The following is a 20,502-nucleotide window of genomic DNA, read 5'->3' on the forward strand; positions in this document are numbered from 1 at the left end:
TACACACTGTCATGCAGCCATACACATCTATGAGCATTCATAATGTTTTGCTACAAACTCTGACCTGGTTGGAATACACTGTCACGATCGTTGAGAGACGGGTCGGACCAAGGTGCAGCGTGAAAAGCGTACATGTTTATTACCTCAATAAACATACAACAAAACAAGAAACAACGTAACATGAAGACCAAAGGGCTATACACATACAAGCCTAACAGGAACACAAACAAGATCCCACAACCCAGGCAGGAAAACTGGCTGCCTAAGTATGATCCCCAATCAGAGACAACGAGTGACAGCTGCCTCTGATTGGGAACCACACCCGGCCAAACATAGAAATACAAAACCTAGAGTTTAACTACCTAGAGAATAACAGTCTCTCCAGGTCAGGGCGTGACATACACATTCAAAACCACCAACACATGGCACATATCAGGGGCACAACTATGGTTTTAGAAGTGGGGGGGACAAAATAATATAATAATATATTTTTTACAATTATCCATTCGGATAAACACTCCAAACAGCCTACCCGACAGCTCGGAGGCGTCCGCATGGTCTTAGAGCACACCGTTGCCTCGTTTTGTATCACATTCCAATGATAGAACTGGGGGGGACAGAAATGCTGAATGTGAAAGTTGCGCCCCTGGCACATATACACAGTACCAGTCAAATGTTTGGAGACACCTACTCATTCCAGGGTTTTTCTTTATTTTTACTATTTTCTACATTGTAGAATAATAGTGAAGACATCCAAACTATGAAATAACACATATGGAATCATGTAGTAAACAAATAAGTGTTAAACAAATCAAAATATATTTTAGATTTTAGATTCTTCAAAGTAGCCACCCTTTGCCTTGATGATAGCTTTGCACACTCTTGGCATTCTCTCAACCAGCTTCATGAGGTAGTCACCTGGAATGCATTTCAATTAACAGGTGTGTCTTGTTAAAAGTTAATTTGTGGAATGTATTTCCTTCTTAATGCATTTGAGCCAATCAGTTGTGTTTGACAAGGTAGGGGTGGTATACAGAAGATAGCCCTATTTGGTAAAAGACCAAGTCCATATTATAGCAAGAACAGCTCAAATAAGCAAAGCGAAACGACAGTCCATCATTACTTTAAGACATGAAGGTCAGTCAATACTGAAGATTTCAAGAACTTTGAAAGATTCTTCAAGCGCAGTCGCAAAAACCATCAAGCGCTATGATGAAACTGGCTCTCATGAGGACCTTCACAGGAAAGTTAGACCCAGAGTTACCTCTGCTGCAGAGGATAAGTTCATTAGAGTTACCAGCCTCAGAAATTGCAGCCCAAATAAATGCTTCACAGAGTTCATGTAACAGACACATCTCAACATCAACTTTCAGAGGAGACTGTGTGAAACAGGCCTTCATGGTCGAATTACTGCAAAGAAACCACTACTACAGGACACCAATAAGAAGATACTTGTTGGGGCAAGAAACACGACTAATGGACATTAGACCGGTGGAAATCTGTTCTTTGGTCTGATGAATCCAAATTTGAGATTTTTGGTTCCAATGAGATGCAGAGTAGGTGAACGGATGATCTCTTTATGGTGTGGTTCCCACCGTGAAACATGGAGGAGGAGATGTGATGGTGTGGGGGTGCTTTGCTGGTGACACGGTCTGTGATTTATTTAGAATTCAAGGCACACTTAACCAGCATGGCTACCTCAGCATTCTGCAGAGATACGCCATCCTATCTGGTTTGGGCTTAGTGGGACTATCATTTGTTTTTCAACAGGACAATGACCCAACACACCTCCAGGCTGTGTAAGGGCTATTTGACCAAGAAGGAGAGTGATGTAGTGCTGCATCAGATGACCTGGCCTCCACAATCACCCAACCTCAACCCAATTGAGATGGTTTGGGATGAGTTGGACCGCAGAGTGAAGGAAAAGCAGCCAACAAGGGCTCTGCATATGTGGGAACTCCTTCAAGACTGTTGGAACAGAATTCCAGGTGAAGCTGGTTGAGGGAATGCCAAGAGTGTGCAAAGCTGTCATCAAGGCCAAGCGTGACTACTTTGAAGAATCTAAAATATAAAATATATTTGGATTTGTTTAACACTTTTTTGGTTACTTCATAATTCCATATGTGTTATTTCATAGTTTTGATGTCTTCACTATTATGTAGAAAATAGTAAAAATAAAGAAAAACCCTTGAATGAGTAGGTGTCCAAACTTTTGACTGGTACTGTATATATTTTATTTTCTTCAGTTACTATCTTTACAACAGCATACATTGCACAAATACCTTAATGTTACTGCTAGCTAAATACAATTGCTTACACGTATATCATTCCAACCTCTGTTTCTCCTCACTCTCTCTCTCCATCTCTCTCTCTCTCTCTCTAGGATGACCAGACCCCTCTGCACTGTGCGGCCCGGATGGGACATAAGGAGCTGGTCAAGCTGCTCCTGGAGCACAAGGCCAATCCTGATTCGGCTACCACCGCTGGCCACACCCCCTTACACATCGCCGCCCGTGAGGGACACGCCCACACCACCCGCATCCTCCTGGATGGGTCGGCCCAACAAACCAAGATGACAAAGGTTCTCCTTTAATTTACTGACTTTTCTTTTTCTCTCTTTCTCTCTTTCTCTCTCTCTTTCCCTCACCCTCTCTCTCTTTCTATCTCTCTCCCTCTAACCCCATTTTTCTCTCAAGCTCATACCTCTCACTCCTAATCCCTTCACACCTTACCTCTTTTAGTTATTCTGCTCATGCTGAATCTGTGTTTGTGTGTCCAAGCAGAAAGGATTCACTCCTCTCCATGTTGCCTGTAAGTACGGCAAAGTGGACGTGGTCGAGCTGCTGCTGGAGAGAGGAGCCAACCCCAATGCGGCTGGAAAGGTATAGAAACACACAGCAACACAGCACGGACTGTCCTGTGCTTTTTAGCAGTGTTAAGCATACTTCTCAGTGCTGTGACCCACCTAAAGCTTATGGAACTTTCCTGTGACCCAACTAACAAATAAACCCCATATTCTATGTACTGACCGTCATTTATCACAGCCCAAAAGGAATCAGCGTGTTCCACCATTTTAGACATTATTTCTCATTTAAACATGCGCCCACAAAGGCAGACTGATATTCTGTTGTTTAGATAGCTAGTGACAGTAAGTGTGTGTATGTGTGTCCAAGCAGAACGGCCTGACTCCTCTACACGTGGCCGTCCATCACAACAACCTGGACGTGGTCAAGCTGCTGGTCAGCAAGGGAGGCAATGCACACAGCACTGCCCGGGTAAGAGGAACGATGTAACACACACACCACTCACACATAGCAGTACTAGTATATCCCCCCTTTCAGGTTCATTGGTAACTACTGTACAGTATGATGAATACGACCCACCAATTGATGATCCAGTGTATTACCCCAACCCTGCTGACTCCCTGTGTCTGTCTATAGAACGGCTACACTCCCCTGCACATTGCAGCCAAGCAGAACCAGATGGAGGCGGCTGGCTGCCTGCTGCAGTATGGAGCCTTGGCCAACGCTGAGTCCCTCCAGGGGGTCACGCCCCTCCACCTGGCCTCCCAGGAGGGCCAGCCAGACATGGTGGCCCTTCTCATCTCCAAACAGGCCAATGTCAACCTCGGGAACAAGGTACTGGACTGTACATATCTGAGCTCAGAGGAGGGTTTGAGGCAAGCTTTCAGGGATAGCTAGCGAAGTTGTACAGGGTTTGATGGACTCATGGTAAGATAAAGTGTTGAAGGCCACAGGGCATGATGTTTCGATCACTGGGTCAAAGCGGTTACTGTAATTACCTTCTAGTATGGCATGCATATTGTGGTAGAGATTTGATGGTGCACTGTGACTCAGACTGACTCAGAGCTGGTTAGTGAACAGACTGACCAGCAGCCTACTGTATTCCTCCTGTTCCCCCTGTGTCTCTCAGAATGGACTGACCCCTCTGCACCTGGTGGCCCAGGAAGGTCACGTGGGGATAGCAGACACCCTGGTCAAACAGGGGGCATCAGTCTACGCAGCCTCACGGGTAAGACATGCTGCATGAAATCAACCACAAACCTCGTAACACAGTGTACAATATATAGTGTAATGTACACTTTTTCTTATATTCAGTAGAGTGGGGTTCAGTATAAGCAGCATAATGCACCACATGCTATGATGGCATGCCATTTCCAATACTTTCATACATTATGCACACTCTCTCAAATTCCAATAATATTTTACTGGCAGGACTGTTCAAGGTATATCAGAGCAACCAAGCTGTTTATAATGAGGCAATAATGAGGCCACTGAAACACAGCCAACCCTCACTAAGGTCCCCCCCTCTCTCTCGCCATCTCTCTTTTAGATGGGCTACACAGCGCTTCATGTGGCCTGTCACTATGGCAACATCAAGATGGTGAAATTCCTCCTGCAGCAGCAGGCTCATGTGAACTGCAAGACCAGAGTGAGAAGCTGCTGCTACACTCCTCCTTACACGTGGCCTCTATTAGTGTGGCTCTGCCCTGTCTCACGTCACTACCACCTTCAGGCTGCTGTCACATCACTCCCATTACATTAGATTGGACATGGAATTTCTGTTGAATAATGGCATGTCAATGTCAGCAGTCTTGGTAAGAGGATTGCATTGAATTTAACACCCTTTCTCTCTCTCTCTCTCTCTCTCTCTCTCTCTCTCTCTCTGCTCCCCCTCTCTCCACCCCCTCTATAGGTGGGCTACACTCCCCTGCACCAGGCTGCCCAGCAGGGTCATACTGACATAGTCACCCTGCTGCTCAAACACGGAGCCCTGCCCAACGAGATCACCACCGTAAGCACATCCTTCCTCCTCTTTCCTCATCCCTCATATACACCCTTCTCCTGTAGATCTGCTCTTCCCTTACTCTATTCTCTTTTCTTATCTTCTCTTCACTTCTTCATCTTTTTCCCTTATTTGCTTTCCTCTACTAATTTCTTCCATCATGCTCACATTTACAGCCTTCGTCTGGTGTCTGATCTGTGTATCTCCTATCTGTCTCTGTTCTCTGTGGTAGAATGGGACCTCTCCTCTGGGTATTGCCAAACGACTGGGTTACATCTCTGTCATTGATGTGCTGAAATTGGTCACCGATGAGGCCGTTTCCGTGGTAAGCAGCACTTCTAATTCACATGGTTACTAGTGTATTTGTGTGTGGTGTGAAACTCTGAGCTACAGTACAGAAACATGTTGACTGGAATTACATATCTGAGCATGTCAGTTGATATCATTAATTTCTCTCTCCTTTTCTTGACGTTTTTCACAGATCACCACAGAGAAACATCGGATGAGTTTCCCTGAGACAGTAGATGAGATATTGGATGTTTCAGAGGATGAGGGTAGGTTGGGGCACTCAAGACACGTCCCTTGTTTGCGTGTAAGATTTCTGTCAAAAATAGTACTTCTGCGTGTCTTGTGTTTTGGTTGTGATAGTCAGCCCAGGTTCAGTGTCATGGCAGAGGACTGAAGTCTATCTCTGAACCTAAATGACTAGCCTAAACAATGCCTTTTTCCATTTGATTTGTAGGTGTTGCAGCGCTAACATTAGGTAGGACTGTCCTTATCTCTGCTTTGTCCGGTCGTTCGGTGGCTCGTATGTGCCTCCATTGCAAGAACTTTCTCATTCTCTAATCCCTATCAATCTCTCTTCATAACCGTCTCTCTGTCAAAACTTTTTCCTGCTATCCTCTTCTCTACCTCCACCCCCTAGCTATCTTTCTCTTTTTCTCTCTATTTCCCTTTCCTATCTCTCTCTCTCTCTCTCTCTTCGTCTATGCTCAATGTAACGACAATGTCAGCGTTTCATTCGCATGTGATGTGGTCATGATATTTTCCTTTACCAGTGTTAACAACACCTGTCCATGGATTCATCATTGACATGACTACATCAGAATTTAGAAAGTAGAAATATAACAAGAGAAAAATAGAACAAACACCATTCTGTCACTGAGGGATCCAGTCCTGCAGTGCTTAATTGATCAACAGACTAATTACACAGATACAACTCCAGCTGAGAAGCACTCAAGGATCAGCATGAACATAGTGACTGTGTATACCCATATATAACTGCTCGTAGTTATAATAACCTTTTTCAGTAACAAAGGCATTCTCTCCCATACAGAAATCTCTAACGGGCATGCTCACTAAAGCTGTAACCGGGTGCCATGCTGTGTACCATGCAGTGTGTGTTCTATTCTGTGTTGTCAATCGTATTGTTTTTTCCATTGGTCTCCATTGGCTGTGGTTGTTGTCGGTTTGACTCTATTCCGATCTGAAATAGCTTGGTGATGTTACTATATATGGTAATACTAGGATGGTGGGCGGCAGTGGGGAGTGGTATTTTGGCACATGTAACAGTCTAGACAAACTCATTCCACGGAGGGCTGATTGTCTGCGGGTTTTCACTCCTCCCTTGGACTTGATTGATGAATTAAGGTCACTGATTGGTAAGGAACTCTCCTCACCTGGTTGCCTAGGTCTTAATTGAAAGGAAAAAACTAAAACCAGCAGACACTAGGCCCTCCATGGAATGAGTTTGACACCCCTGGTCTAGACCTATCAAGTAATTTCTCTCTCTTCTCTCTCTCTTTCTGCACCTTTGGTTTTTGTTTCTCTGACGTCTCTCTGTGCTCTGCAGGTGATGAGTTGCTGGGGATGGATGGCGCTCGCTACCTGAAGCTTGACGACCTCAAGGACCAGGATGATGATTTCCTGTCCCCTAAGAAGACCCTGAGAGACTTTGAGGGTGGCCTGGGCACCACGTAAGTGACAGCGCCAGGGTCGAAATGAACACTTTGTGCGTCAGAGTCCAGTCATCTGAGGATAATGTGAGGTAAATTATTTTCCACCACATTACTCTTTGGCCAACTCACCTTTTTCTCTTTCTTTTTGGGGTGTAGGCCCTACTCTCCTGCTATTCCCAGAATCCCGTGCGTGTCCCCTGAAACTGTCCTGCTTGAGGGGGTAATGTTAAAGGATTTATTCATTTATCTCATCAAATGCAATTGTTAATGCTGATGATTAGATTGTGCTCTCTCTTTCTCCCTCTCCCTCTGTCTCAACAGCACACCCCTGTCCCCTTGCCTAAGGAGTATGATGAGGACTCTCTGATCCCCAGCAGTCCTGCTACAGAGACCTCCGACAATGTCAGCCCAGTGGCCAGCCCCATACACACAGGGTCAGTTTACTCCCTCTATAACAGGGGTCTCCAACCCTGTTCCTGGAGAGCTACCCTCCTGTAGGTTTTCGCTCCAACCTCAGTTGTAACTAACCTGGTTCAGCTTCCTAACCAGCTAATTATTAGAATCAGTTGTGTTAGATTAGGGTTGGGGTGAAAACCTACAGGACGGTAGCTCTCCAGGAACAGGGTTGCACAAGACCTGCACACCCTATTATACACAATACCAACACATTACAAGCATAATGAATCGGCAGTTTATTTCATATTTCTTCCATTCAGTGTGATTACATTCCTTTTACAAGGTCATTATGACCGTTTATGATTTAATTTGATCAGAATGAACTTGAATGAAATACGGTTGGATAGTTCTTCTCTCAATAATTAATGGTGGTTCTCATTGGTTGTTGGTCAGGTTCCTGGTCAGTTTCATGGTAGATGCCCGAGGGGGCTCCATGCGTGGCAGCAGACACCACGGGCTGCGTGTCATCATCCCCCCGCGGACCTGTGCTGCCCCCACCCGCATCACCTGTCGTCTGGTCAAACCCCAGAAACTCACCACCCCACCCCCGTTGGTAGAGGGAGAGGGCCTGGCCAGTCGTATCATCTCCCTGGGGCCCTCCAGTATGCAGTTCCTCGGGTGAGTGCGTACGTGTGTGTGTCTGCATCTCTGTATGTCTGCTTGTTTGTCAACCTGTATTTGATTGGGCAGTGAGGACCTTGTATTTCTCTTATTACCCAGTGGACAGTGATAGTAGTGATTGTAACAGTGTAGGAGCAATCGTACAGTAATCATAATAGATTCCAATAGTAATAGCATGTTTAGTATTCTGATGTAGAGCGCTAATATCTCTATAGGCCAGTGATAGTGGAGATTCCCCATTTCGCTTCTCTGGGTCGAGGGGACCGGGAGCTGGTTGTTCTGCGCAGTGAGAACGGCTCTGTATGGAAGGAGCATCGCAATCGCTATGGCGACGAGGTGCTGGAGACCATTTTGAATGGCATGGATGAAGGTCAGTGAAACAATGATAAATATCACCTCTCTACAGTAGAGCCATCTTTATGTACTGTTATGTCTAAGGACAGGTCCATTCATATGGGCCTCGTATGTAAGCAACAGTATATCATTTTACTGTAACAGCAATGTTATACACACAATAACATATGTGAAACCATTAACATAATCCAAGCCCCATTCTCTCTGCCGCCCCTCTCCTCCCTCAGACCTGGAGAGTCACGAGGACTTGGAGAAGAAGAGAATCCGCCGCATCATCTCCACTGACTTCCCCCTCTACTTCGCTGTGGTGTCCCGCGTCCAGCAGGAGAGCGACCTGATTGGCCCAGAGGGCGGTCAGCTGGCCAGCATGCTGGTCCCTCATGTCCAAGCCATCTTCCCTGAGACAGCGGTCACCAAGAAAGTTCGACTGGGGCTGCAGGTGAGGAAGAGGAGAAGGACGAGGAAGAGATACATGCCGAGAGATACCTTACCTTCCCTACTGGGTTATGTGAATAGAAAGGCATGCTGGCTCCCTAGGAGTGAATAGGCTATGTCATGCTTTCTGCACTGCTCTTCCAAAGACCTAGGGCTGTATTCAGTCAACTTTGATTGAGTGGGACATCTTATCAGGTAGCTGCTCTGTTCAGCTTACTCAATCAGTGCTGTCTGCCCTACCAAACAAGCAAGGTTGGCACCACAGCAACAATGGCGCTGGAAAGGTAAATACCTGTCAATTTGTGGAAAGATCACCCTAAATAACTCTTTAGTATTATCCCAGTTTACCTATTTGCTTATGGTCTTGCCTACGTCTAGCGAACAGTTTTTGAAATTATATGAGAGAAAAATATTCCATTTTATTTGGAACGGCAAGCCAGACAAAATTAAACTGGCCTATTTATATAATGAATATGAATTCGGAGGACAGAAATTATTAAATATTAAAGCATTAGACCTATAACTAAAAGCTTCAGTCATACAAAAGTTATACTTAAATCCGAACAGGTTCTTTACCAAATTAGTAAGATTGTCTCACCCAATGTTCAAGAATGGCCTTTTTCCCTTTATTCAGATTACAACCTCTCACTTTCAGTTATTTGAAAAGGAAATAATCTCCCAAATATCACTATTAGAAAAAAAAACAAGCCATAGAAAGTTGGTTGCAATTTCAATTCAATCCTCTGGAAACGACAGAACTAATAATGCAACAAATATTGTGGTTAAACTCAAATATAATAATTGATAAAAATAAATTGCAATAAAAAAAAGGTATAATCTTCGTAAATGATATCATAGGTAGGACTGGTGGAGTTATGTCGCACATGCAGCTAACAAAAACGTATGGAAATATCTGCTCTACCCAAAATTACAACCAAATAATTTCAGCATTACCGCAAAAATGTAAGAGGAAAGTGGAAGGGGGAAAAAGTAAGGAACTTGTCTGTCGGCCCTGCATTAAAGAACATAATTGGTTAAAGAAAATTGTGATAAATAAAAATTATACCAGTTTAATTTAAGAACCAAAGGATTGACAGCCATCCCATATAAATTGCAAAATAGTTGGGAAGAGATTTTTGACGTATCGATTCCATGGCATAGTGTTTATGAACTGATGTGCAAAATGACGCCGGATTCAAAACGTATAATTTTTCAATTTAAATTGTTATAAAAATTCTTGCTACCAATAGAATGTTATTTATATGGGGGAAACAATCTTCCCAGCTCTGCAGATTATGCTGCGAAGAGACAGAATCATTAGTTTTGGTACTGTCCATTTGTAGCTTGTTTTTGGACACAGCTCCAGGAATGGCTAAAGGATTGCAATATTTACCTGGAGCTAACCCTACTGGGTGATCTGAAAAGTCATAGTCAATCGATCAATAATATAATAATACTTTTAGCAAAAATGTTTATTTTCAATTTACAATCTGTAGAAACAATGAGAATAGAAGGGTTCAGAACTTTTGTAAAACATCACAGTACAGTTGAAAAATATATGGCAAATAGAAATGCAATATGGATGGTGTTAAGAGATAGATGGGCGGGGTTGAATGGAGCTGAACGTTGGGACTAATAACAACTAACAACAACTAATAACAACAAGATAACTAATGTAAAGCATACTGTGTCCATAATAAGTATGTAGGTTATAGGTTGAGAGCTTTTGTGAAAGAGTACAGTTAGAAAGATATGGCATATAGAAGCAAACCGGATGGACATCATGAAAATGATCGGAGCGGTTGAGGGTAGAGGAAGTTCATGAGTAAAAACAAACAAAATATAATTATTTTAAAATTGACTGTGTCCATAAAATGTATATAGTATGTATAAGCTGGAAGTAGAGGCCTAAGCATTGTTGTTTACTAGTTTACTCCAATTAGGGAAGGGGTGGTGGGGTTGGAAAGTAATAAAGGGAAATATATTTTTAAAAAGGATATGTATATGTATATATATATATATATATATATATATATATATATACACAGTGGGGAGAACAAGTATTTGATACACTGCCGATTTTGCAGGTTTTCCTACTTACAAAGCATGTAGAGGTCTGTAATTTTTATCATAGGTACACTTCAACTGTGAGAGACGGAATCTAAAACAAAAATCCAGAAAATCACATTGTATGATTTTTAAGTAATTAATTTGCATTTTATTGCATGACATACATATTTGATCACCTACCAACCAGTAAGAATTCCGGCTTTCACAGACCTGTTAGTTTTTCTTTAAGAAGCCCTCCTGTTCTCCACTCATTACCTGTATTAACTGCACCTGTTTGAACTCGTTACCTGTATAAAAGACACCTGTCCACACACTCAATCAAACAGACTCCAACCTCTCCACAATGGCCAAGACCAGAAGCTGTGTAAGGACATCAGGGATAAAATTGTAGACCTGCACAAGGCTGGGATGGGCTTTCAGGACAATAGGCAAGCAGCTTGGTGAGAAGGCAACAACTGTTGGCGCAATTATTAGAAAATTGAAGAAGGTCAAGATGACGGTCAATCACCCTCGGTCTGGGGCTCCATGCAAGATCTCACCTCGTGGGGCATCAATGATCATGAGGAAGGTGAGGGATCAGCCCAGGACTACACGGCAGGACCTGGTCAATGACCTGAAGAGAGCTGGGACCACAGTCTCAAAGAAAACCATTAGTAACACACTACGCCATCTTGGATTAAAATCCTGCAGCACACGCAAGGTCCCCCTGCTCAAGCCAGCGCATGTCCAGGCCCATCTGAAGTTTGCCAATGACCATCTGGATGATCCAGAGGAGGAATGGGAGAAGGTCATGTGGTCTGATGAGACAAAAATATAGGTCTAAACTCCACTCGCCATGTTTGGAGGAAGAAGAAGGATGAGTACAACCCCAAGAACACCATCCCAACCGTGAAGCATGGAGGTGGAAACATCATTCTTTGGGGATGCTTTTCTGCAAAGGGAACAGGACGACTGCACCGTATTGAGGGGAGGATGGATGGGGCCATGTATCGCGGGATCTTGGCCAACAACCTCCTTCCCTCAGTAAGAGCATTGAAGATGGGTCATGGCTGGGTCTTCCAGCATGACAACGACCCGAAACACACAGCCAGGGCAACTAAGGAGTGGCTCCGTAAGAAGCATTTCAAGGTCCTGGAGTGGCCTAGCCAGTCTCCAGACTTGAACCGAATAGAAAATATTTGGAGGGAGCTGAAAGTCCGTATTGCCCAGAGACAGCCCCGAAACTGAAGGATCTGGAGAAGGTCTGTATGGAGGAGTGGGGCAAAATCCCTGCTGCAGTGTGTGCAAACCTGGTCAAGACCTACAGGAAACGTATGATCTCTGTAATTGCAAACAAAGGTTTCTGTACCAAATATTAAGTTCTGCTTTTCTGATGTATCAAATACTTATGTCATGCAATAAAATGCAAATTAATTACTTAAAAATCATACAATGTGATTTTCTGGATTTTTGTTTTAGATTCCGTCTCTCACAGTTGACGTGTACCTATGATAAAAATTACAGACCTCTACATGCTTTGTAAGTAGGAAAACCTGCAAAATCGGCAGTGTATCAAATACTTGTTCTCCCCACTGTATATATATATATATATATATATATATGTGAGAGAAAAAAATCTTATGGGGGATTGGAAGTGATGCAGACAATTACATTGATGGAAGTTACAATCTATCTGCAATATTAAAGCTGATCTTCCCCTAAAATTTTTTTTTACAAAAAAACAATGGAGCTGGCTAATGCATAAAACTGACTACAGCATACACATAGAAACTGGCACTCAGGAGTGCTGGATTCCTTTTATTTTTCCATGACCAAAGATTGTGTTGTTTTACTTATTACTGCGTCCATTTGTCCCATATCTCTTAATTCAAATGTTTTGTGTGTGTCTGTTGTCCTTTGCTTTAGATGTTTTGTGTACTGTATTTGTGATATTGAATTTTTGCATGTATGAATGTGTTTGCTTTGGTTCATTGTCTTTTTAGTTTTTCCTTTATCCAGCCTTTCATCACACTTCAGTTCCCTGAGCTAAATGAACTGATATTCAAATGTGCATGACGCTTGGTTTTACATGTATGATTTTTATCCATCGGTTAGATGTATGTTCAGGTAGGCCTATGTATTACGTTGTAATAATATGTGTGAGTTTGTCTTAAAACTAGTTTGTTGACTATGCTCCAGAGGGCGAGTAATGTGAGACAGAAAGTTTGAAGTGTTTTCTGTTATATTTTTACCCTATGTTATTGTTCTTATTTTTGTCTCCCCTTTTAATACATCACTTGTCCTTTCTTCTCGCTGTCCCTTTCTCTTTTCTCTCACTCTTTCTCATCTCCCGTCTTTCCTCTCCCTCTTCAGGCTCAGCCTATCCCAGACGAGCTGCTGACTCAACAGCTTGGTAACCAAGCGACCTTCAGCCCAGTGGTCACCGTCGAGCCACGACGACGCAAGTTCCACCGGCCAATCGGATTACGCATCCCTCTGCCCCCCTCTTGGAGGGAGAGTCCACGTGACGCTGGGGAGGGGGACACCACCAGCCTGCGCCTCCTCTGCAGTGTCATTGGTATGGTCCAGCATGGAGTTTACTTTATGCCCTTAACATCTGGTTCATGGCCAATAGCATTGATTGTCAACAGAAGTGAGTTTTAGGACAGGGGTGATGGGGACAGAACTTGTGCTGACCAACAGAAAGCTCCACACAGTCATGGGTAAACTGGTAGTACAGGAGGGGGCTAATCACACACCCCTGGGGGGACCCCGTGTGGAGGTGTTGTTCCATACCCTCACCGGCCTAGACCGGAGCACAGGGGGGGGGGGGGGGGGGGGGGCTCAAGCAGAGAAATTATTACTAGTATTATTCTTTTTTTAATTATGCCCAGCTCACGAGGCCCCTTGATGATGTGAGTCCTGAGGCAACTGCCTCTTCTGCCTAATGGTAAATCAGCCACTGTGTGTAATTTAGCCTATTAAACACAACAATTATGTTTCAAGTGAGAATTAGGCAGGTCTGATACCGAAAAAGAAAGGAAATGATTGCCTACTTCACCCATATTTTATTTTAGCAAAAAAGTAGTGTGTAGTTCCAGTAGTAAGTTACATGGTAAAAAAAGTTATTAACTACTGAAAACACTACCTAGACTTGAATTTAGTTCAACTACCACTAAACTACTGCAAAATGTAGTTACATTACTAGTTGAACTACATGGAGTTCACTACTCCCCAACACTGATTCTCACATAGGTATTCTTCTTGCCCAAGTGGAATACCATGGTGTGTAGTGCAATGGCGATTCATCATCTGTGGATCTGTTGGGGCAGTATGCAAATTGTAGAGGGTCTAGGGTGTCGGGTAAGGTGGAGGTGATATGGTCCTTAACTAGCCTCTCAAAGCACTTCATGATGACCGAAGTGAGTGCTACGGGGCGATAGCATCACGAGCCCAGACAATCTTTTATGAAAGAGAGTTGGGGAAAGTAACAGGCCTCTGAGGGGAAAGAGAGAGATTGAGAAAGTGGAGGTGTATAAAAAGAGAGATGAAACAGTCCTTTGTCTCCCAGGTGGAACAGCACCTGCCCAGTGGGAGGACATCACTGGCACCACCAAGCTGATGTACACCAACAACTGCGCCAACTTCACAACCAACGTCTCTGCAAGGTGAGTCCTAATTCACACCCTCCTTTAGATGTTATACAAAATGTATGAAGAAGAACACCAGTATACACCTGTGCATAATAGCCATTTACAACATCATCCTGTGCCAAACCATATTGAGTTCAATCTGCTTACACTATGCTACAGCCTTTAATCCATTAACTGTACACTTCAACACATAAAACAGATGCACACACACAAAACAGCCACCATCTCTATTGACTATCCCTCACCCTTCTCTGTGCGTCATCTCTCCTCCTCTCCTCTCGTCCTCTCCCCAGGTTCTGGCTGGCAGACTGCCCGCGCACAGCCGAGGTGGTGACCTTCGCTAACCTGCTGTACCGGGAGTTGATGGCCGTGCCCTACATGGCCAAGTTTGTAATATTCGCCAAAATGAACGAGGCACGCGAGGGCCGCCTTCGCTGCTACTGCATGACCGACGACAAGATGGACAAAACCCTGGAGCTGCACGAGAACTTCAGCGAGGTGGCCCGGAGCAGGGATATAGAGGTCAGCAGGGGGGTCAGGGGTCAGGGGTGAGGGGTTTAGTGTGTATGTCAGTAGGTTCTACTGTCTTTAAATATGTTCACATAACTCAGACATTTGTGTGAATAATCCATGGAAGTCAATGGAGGATTTTTTTCTCCTGACTCTCCATCGCCTCCCTCAGGTGATGGAGGGCATGCCGCTGCACCTGGAGTGCTCTGGGAACCTGGTGCCTGTGAGGAAGGCCACTCAGCAAACACGCAGCTTCAGCTTCCAAGCCTTCAGAGATAACAGACTGCCCGTCTCTGTCAAGGTCTGTCTCCCACTCATTGTCTATCTCTATTTTTGCACAGGAATTGGGATTCAGTCGATTGAATTGAAATGTCTGTCTGTCAGTCAGTCTGTTTTGTTCCTTCCAGGACATGTCAAACTGTCTGTTGGTGAATTTTAAATGTTATTCAGGCAGGTTTTGCATTTTAATTGACAGTCGGTCAGTCGACAGTCGGTTGGTCTTTCGATCCAGTCTACATGTCTATGTGTCTGACTGACTATCAGTGTTTCTGATATATGTCAGTGTGTCTGTCATTGTCTTTCAGACATGTCTGTGTGTCCATCTGTCTGTACATCTATCGCTTTACCTTTTATATATGTTAATTACAATTGTTGTGTATCTTCTCCCATCTCTATCACTCCATCTCCATCTGTTTCAAATCTTGCAATTTTTTTATATATTTTCAGTCTATCTTTCTATCCTTGTTTACCTGTGTGTGCATACCTGAGTTCCAACCAACACTTCTCTTTCACAGACCACCTGTCTATCTGTCTGTGCGTGTCTGTCTATACATCTTGTCTGTCTACCCATATGTCTGTCTGTTTGTCTACCCATATCTGTTTGTGTTTTCTGTCTGTCTGTGTGGCTTTGAGTGTGTGTGACGTGCGCTTCTGTCTTAGTCAGTCTCAGACGAGTGCCTTGTGAAGTATTCTCCATTGTGGTGTACCTGCCGACTCTCTACATAGCTGTAACTGTGTGCACCTCCTTTAACGCTTTCACCTTCTTGCCTGCCTGCCAATCTTGTGGCCTGCCTGTCTGTATGTCTGTCTCACTGTCTCTCTTTCTCTCTCTCACGGTCACTCTGTTACTGTCTGATCTGACAGATGCCCAGGTAAATGTGCAGGTAAATCTCTCTCTCTCTCTCGCCTGCCTATGGACTGCTTCCATCTCTTCCCTCTGTGTTTCTGCTGGACAGACCACCACACTGCAGGTTGTCTAATTCTCCCTTTGCTCTGTTCTTCTTCCCTCGCTCTCTTTTTCATTAAATTTCACCCTATCCTTTTGCCCATCCTTCTCTTTATCCTTCATATCTGTTCTGCTTACCTCTTCTTACCTCTGTCATTCTCTCGTCTCTCTTCTTCGAGTCCACCTCTTCTGGTCTTCCTGTTCCTCTTTTTCGGCTGTCTTTCTCTCTTTCTCTTGAATCTCCTCTCTCGCGCTCTCTTTCTCTCTCTCTGTGTCTATCAGGTCAGAGACAGCAATAAGGAAGCCTCTGGGTTCCTTTCTTTCCTGCGGAAGTCTACCAAGTATGAGGATGCACAGCACGTGCTTTGTAACCTCAACATCACCATGCCACCCTGTGTCAAGGTACACACTCATGAATGCAAACACACACAAACACACACTCCAACCCACTCTCTCACATTCATAAGTCCCATGTAGTGAAACCATATTTTTACATGTATTAAATTTAGAGTTCACATGTTAACACCACCTTTTCACATGTGAGGAGAATAACATGTTTCACCTCACATGTGAATTGCAGTTTTACATGTGAAATTTGCGGTTTCACATGTTAAAAACATTCATGTGACAATCAGATATGCAGTTTCACAAAATCTCACTTTCACATGTGGAATTGCATTTTCACATGTGGAAAACATTCACGTGAAAATCACATTTGCGTTTCACATGTAAGACATTTTACAATCCCCAGCTAAAAAAACAAAAATGTAGCTCAAACAGAACGGGGAACTAACAAACAGAAGGGGGAAGTAACAAAGAGTCACTGACCAACAAAAACAAAACGGGTGGGGTTTTAAGAGGGGTTCTGAAAGACACTCATGGGGTGTCCACTGAAAGTTAACTATCAACAACAACTGGAACCTAAAAGACACCCACCATGAGCGGCCACAAAATTTGCCCAAGAAGTGCAGTGGTGTGAAGTACTTCAAACTATTTTTACTTAAGTCGTTTTTGGGGGTATCTGTACTTTACTTTACTATTTATATTTTTGACAACTTTTACTTTTACTTCACTACATTCCTAAAGAAAATGTATTTACTCCATAGATTTTCTCTGACACCCAAAAGTACTCGTTACATTTTTAATGCTTAGCAGGACAGGAAAATGGTCCAATTCACACACTTATCAAGAGAACATCCCTGGTCATCTCTACTGCCTCTGATCTGGCGGACTTACTAAACACAAGTGATTTGTTTGTAAATTATGTTTGAGTGTTGGTGTGCCCCTGGCTATCCGTAAATTAAAAAAAACACGAAAATGGTGCCGTCTGGTTTGCTTAATATAAGTAATTTGAAATTATGTGTACTTTTATTATTACAATTGATACTTAAGTATATTTTAGCAATTACATTTACCTTTGATAAAGTATATTTAAAACAAATTATTTTAGACTTTTACTGAAGTAGTATTTTACTGGGTGACTTTCAATTTTACTTGAGTCATTTTCTATTAAGGTATCTTTACTTTTACTCAAGTATGACAATTGTGTACTTTTTCCACCACTGAAGAAGAGGCAACCAAAATAAAAACCCACAACAAACTCAAAAACAGGAATCAAACCAAAAAGGTGAGCAAAACAAAAACAGGGAAGATCAGACAAAGGATTGTTTGTCTAGAACTCAAAATAGGGCGAGCCAACTAAAGGTGTTAACCCTCCGCATCTATCAAGACCACTGGAGCACTGGGCCAGCTTCTCTTAAATAGCACCAGGGCCAACACAGGTGAAATACCTTCCCACTAACGAGATGGCAACCAGCACAGGTGAAACACATACTGACTAACGAGGTGACACCAAGGTGTCAGTTATGCACGCTCAAGTTCAGTTTTTTTGTCTTATTTCTTGTTTGTTTCACACAAAAAATATCTTCAAAGTGGTAGGCATGTTGTGTTACTCAAATGAATTAAACAGGAGGTTACGTTAGAAGATGTCCTCCTCGGTTGGGGGAGAATCACGGAGGAGGAGGCCGTCTGTTACCGGAGGGCGATGAATGAGGATGCCCAGGTAGGAGAGGAGAAACGGCGCCAACAGTGCCGACGACGGAGACCCGAGAGGCAACCCCAAGACATTTTTTGGGGGGGGGGCACACGGTGTGGACGACGAGGCAGCAGGAGGCAGCGACAGGGCGAATCTGCAGGTTAGGAGAGGAGGCCACCAGGTTACGGGGGCTATTGGTCCAGAGGGAGCAGGAGTTACTTGGTCAGAGGGAGGAGCTACAGGAGGCTATAAGGGAGAAGGAGAGTGTAGAGGCACGGCGAGAGGAGCTGGTTAGGCAGCAGAAGGAGCGGGGGTTTATAAGGGAACCCAGTCCCGCTCCTCGCACCAAGCAAGTGGTGTGTGTCGCCAGCCCGGTCCGGCCTGTTCCTGCCCCTCGCACCAAGCCAGTGGTGCGCGTCGCCAGCCCGGTCCGGCCTGTTCCTGCCCCTCGCACCAAGCCAGTGGTGCGCGTCGCCAGCCCGGTCCGGCCTGTTCCTGTCCCTCGCACCAAACCAGTGGTGCGCGTCGCCAGCCCGGTCCGGCCTGTTCCTGACCCTCGCACCAAGCCAGTGGTGCGCGTCGCCAGCCCGGTCCGGCCTGTTCCTGTCCCTCGCACCAAACCAGTGGTGCGCGTCGCCAGCCCGGTCCGGCCTGTTCCTGCCCCTCGCACCAAGCCAGTGGTGCGCGTCGCCAGTCCGGTACGGCCCGTTCCTGCTCCCCGCACCAAACCAGTGGTGCGCGTCTTCAGCCCGGTCCGGCCCGTTCCTGCTCCCTGCACAAGGCCAGTGGTGTGTGTTCCCAGTACGGCACGGCCCGTGCCTGTCCCACCGGAGCCTGGTCCGGCACCGGTCAGCTGCTCCACTCCGGAGCCAGAGCAATCCGCTCCACCGGGGTCCAGTCCTACTCCGGTCAGCGGATCCACTCCGGAGCCAGAGCAATCCGCTTCACCAGGGTCCAGTCCAGCTCCGGTCAGCCGCTCCACTCCGGAGCCAGAGTAGTCCGCTCCACCGGTGCTTGATCCAGCTCCGGTCAGCGGCTCCACTCCGGAGCCAGAGCAGTTCGATCCACCGTCGTCGGGTCCAGCTCCAGTCAGCGGTTCCAGTCCAGACCCAGACGTCAGCCCCTCTCCAGGTTCGGGGTCTCCCACACCAGGGTCCAGACAGGGCTTGGTACGTCGTGGGAGGAAGGAGAGGGGAAGCAGCGCGCCGAGGTCCAGACCAGACCAGGGGCGCAACAGGGAGGTGGAGAGTAGGTGGTGGTCACGCCCGGAGCCAGGGCGGAATGCCCACCCTGCCCCTACCCTGTTATGTTTATGTGGCGCGGTCGGAGTCCGCACCTTTGGGGGGGGGGGGGGGGGGGGGGGGGTACTGTCACGCCCTGACTCTAGGACTCATATTTGTTGAGTCAGGGTGTTTATTTTCTGTGTCGTGTTGTGCTATGTTTATTGTCTATGGTTAGATCTAGTATTTATAGATCTATGTTGGCCTGTGTGGTTCCCAATCAGAGGCAGCTGTTGCTCGTTGTCTCTGATTGGGGACAATACTTAGGCAGCCTTTTGGCACCTGTTAGTTGTGGGATCTTGTTCCGTGTAAGGTATGTTATTTGTCTACCTTGTTATTTTGTCGTGTGTTCAGTACGTAAATAAATATGAATGCATATCACGCTGCGCCTTGGTCCTTCTCGTCCGTAAACGATCGTGACAGTGTTTGAGCCAATCAGTTGTGTCGTGACAAGGTAGGGGGGGTATACAGAAGATAGCCCTACTTGGTTAAAGACTAAGTCCATATTATGGCAAGAACAGCTCAAATAAGCAAAGAGAAATGACAGTCCATCATTACTTTAAGACATGAAGGTTAGTCAATCCGGAAAATTTCAAGAACTTTGAAAGTTTCTTCAAGTGCAGTCTCAAAAATCATCAAGCGCTATGATGAAACTGGCTCTCATGAGGACTGCCACAGGAAAATAAGACCCAGAGTTACCTCTGATGCAGAGGATACGTTCATTAGAGTTACCAGCCTCAGAAATTGCAGCCCAAATAAATGCTTCACAGAGTTCAAGTAACAGACACATATCAACATCAACTGTTCAGAGGAGACTGTGTGAATCAGGCCTTCATGGTCGAATTGTTGCAAAGAAACCACTACTACAGGACACCAATAAGAAGAGACTTGCTTGGGCCAAGAAACATGAGCAATGGACATTATACCGGTGGAAATGTGTCCTTTGGTCTGGAGTCCAAATTTGAGATTTTTGGTTCTAACCGCCATGTCTTTGTGAGACGTGGTGTGGGTGAACTGATTAATGCATGTGTAGTTCCCACCGTAAAGCATGGAGGAGAAGGTGTTATGGTGTGGGGGTGCTTTTTTGGGGGATTTATTTAGATTCAAGGCACACTTAACC

The 20,502-nt window shown here is 44.9% G+C and overlaps 1 protein-coding gene across 1 annotated transcript in view; it reads left to right on the forward strand.

The window, feature by feature from the left end:
• LOC311099428 (ankyrin-1-like) overlaps nucleotides 1–20,502 on the forward strand; it is a gene marked incomplete at both ends in the record, with an annotated part of 99,601 nt that overhangs the window by 59,235 nt on the left and 19,864 nt on the right. Inside the window, 21 exons of the mRNA XM_084140116.1 lie at nucleotides 2,384–2,581; nucleotides 2,784–2,882; nucleotides 3,177–3,275; nucleotides 3,441–3,638; nucleotides 3,934–4,032; nucleotides 4,354–4,452; nucleotides 4,717–4,815; nucleotides 5,039–5,131; nucleotides 5,288–5,360; nucleotides 5,549–5,569; nucleotides 6,659–6,782; nucleotides 6,921–6,984; nucleotides 7,086–7,198; nucleotides 7,614–7,838; nucleotides 8,057–8,211; nucleotides 8,423–8,634; nucleotides 13,053–13,257; nucleotides 14,251–14,347; nucleotides 14,626–14,854; nucleotides 15,015–15,143; nucleotides 16,350–16,469. Coding sequence (XP_083996242.1) covers nucleotides 2,384–2,581; nucleotides 2,784–2,882; nucleotides 3,177–3,275; nucleotides 3,441–3,638; nucleotides 3,934–4,032; nucleotides 4,354–4,452; nucleotides 4,717–4,815; nucleotides 5,039–5,131; nucleotides 5,288–5,360; nucleotides 5,549–5,569; nucleotides 6,659–6,782; nucleotides 6,921–6,984; nucleotides 7,086–7,198; nucleotides 7,614–7,838; nucleotides 8,057–8,211; nucleotides 8,423–8,634; nucleotides 13,053–13,257; nucleotides 14,251–14,347; nucleotides 14,626–14,854; nucleotides 15,015–15,143; nucleotides 16,350–16,469 — 2,751 coding nt within the window. The remainder of the gene's footprint in view (nucleotides 1–2,383; nucleotides 2,582–2,783; nucleotides 2,883–3,176; nucleotides 3,276–3,440; nucleotides 3,639–3,933; nucleotides 4,033–4,353; nucleotides 4,453–4,716; nucleotides 4,816–5,038; nucleotides 5,132–5,287; nucleotides 5,361–5,548; nucleotides 5,570–6,658; nucleotides 6,783–6,920; nucleotides 6,985–7,085; nucleotides 7,199–7,613; nucleotides 7,839–8,056; nucleotides 8,212–8,422; nucleotides 8,635–13,052; nucleotides 13,258–14,250; nucleotides 14,348–14,625; nucleotides 14,855–15,014; nucleotides 15,144–16,349; nucleotides 16,470–20,502) is intronic.

This window comes from Coregonus lavaretus (genome assembly GCF_964263955.1).
Source record: "Coregonus lavaretus genome assembly, chromosome: 24".
Lineage (NCBI taxonomy): Eukaryota > Metazoa > Chordata > Actinopteri > Salmoniformes > Salmonidae > Coregonus > Coregonus lavaretus.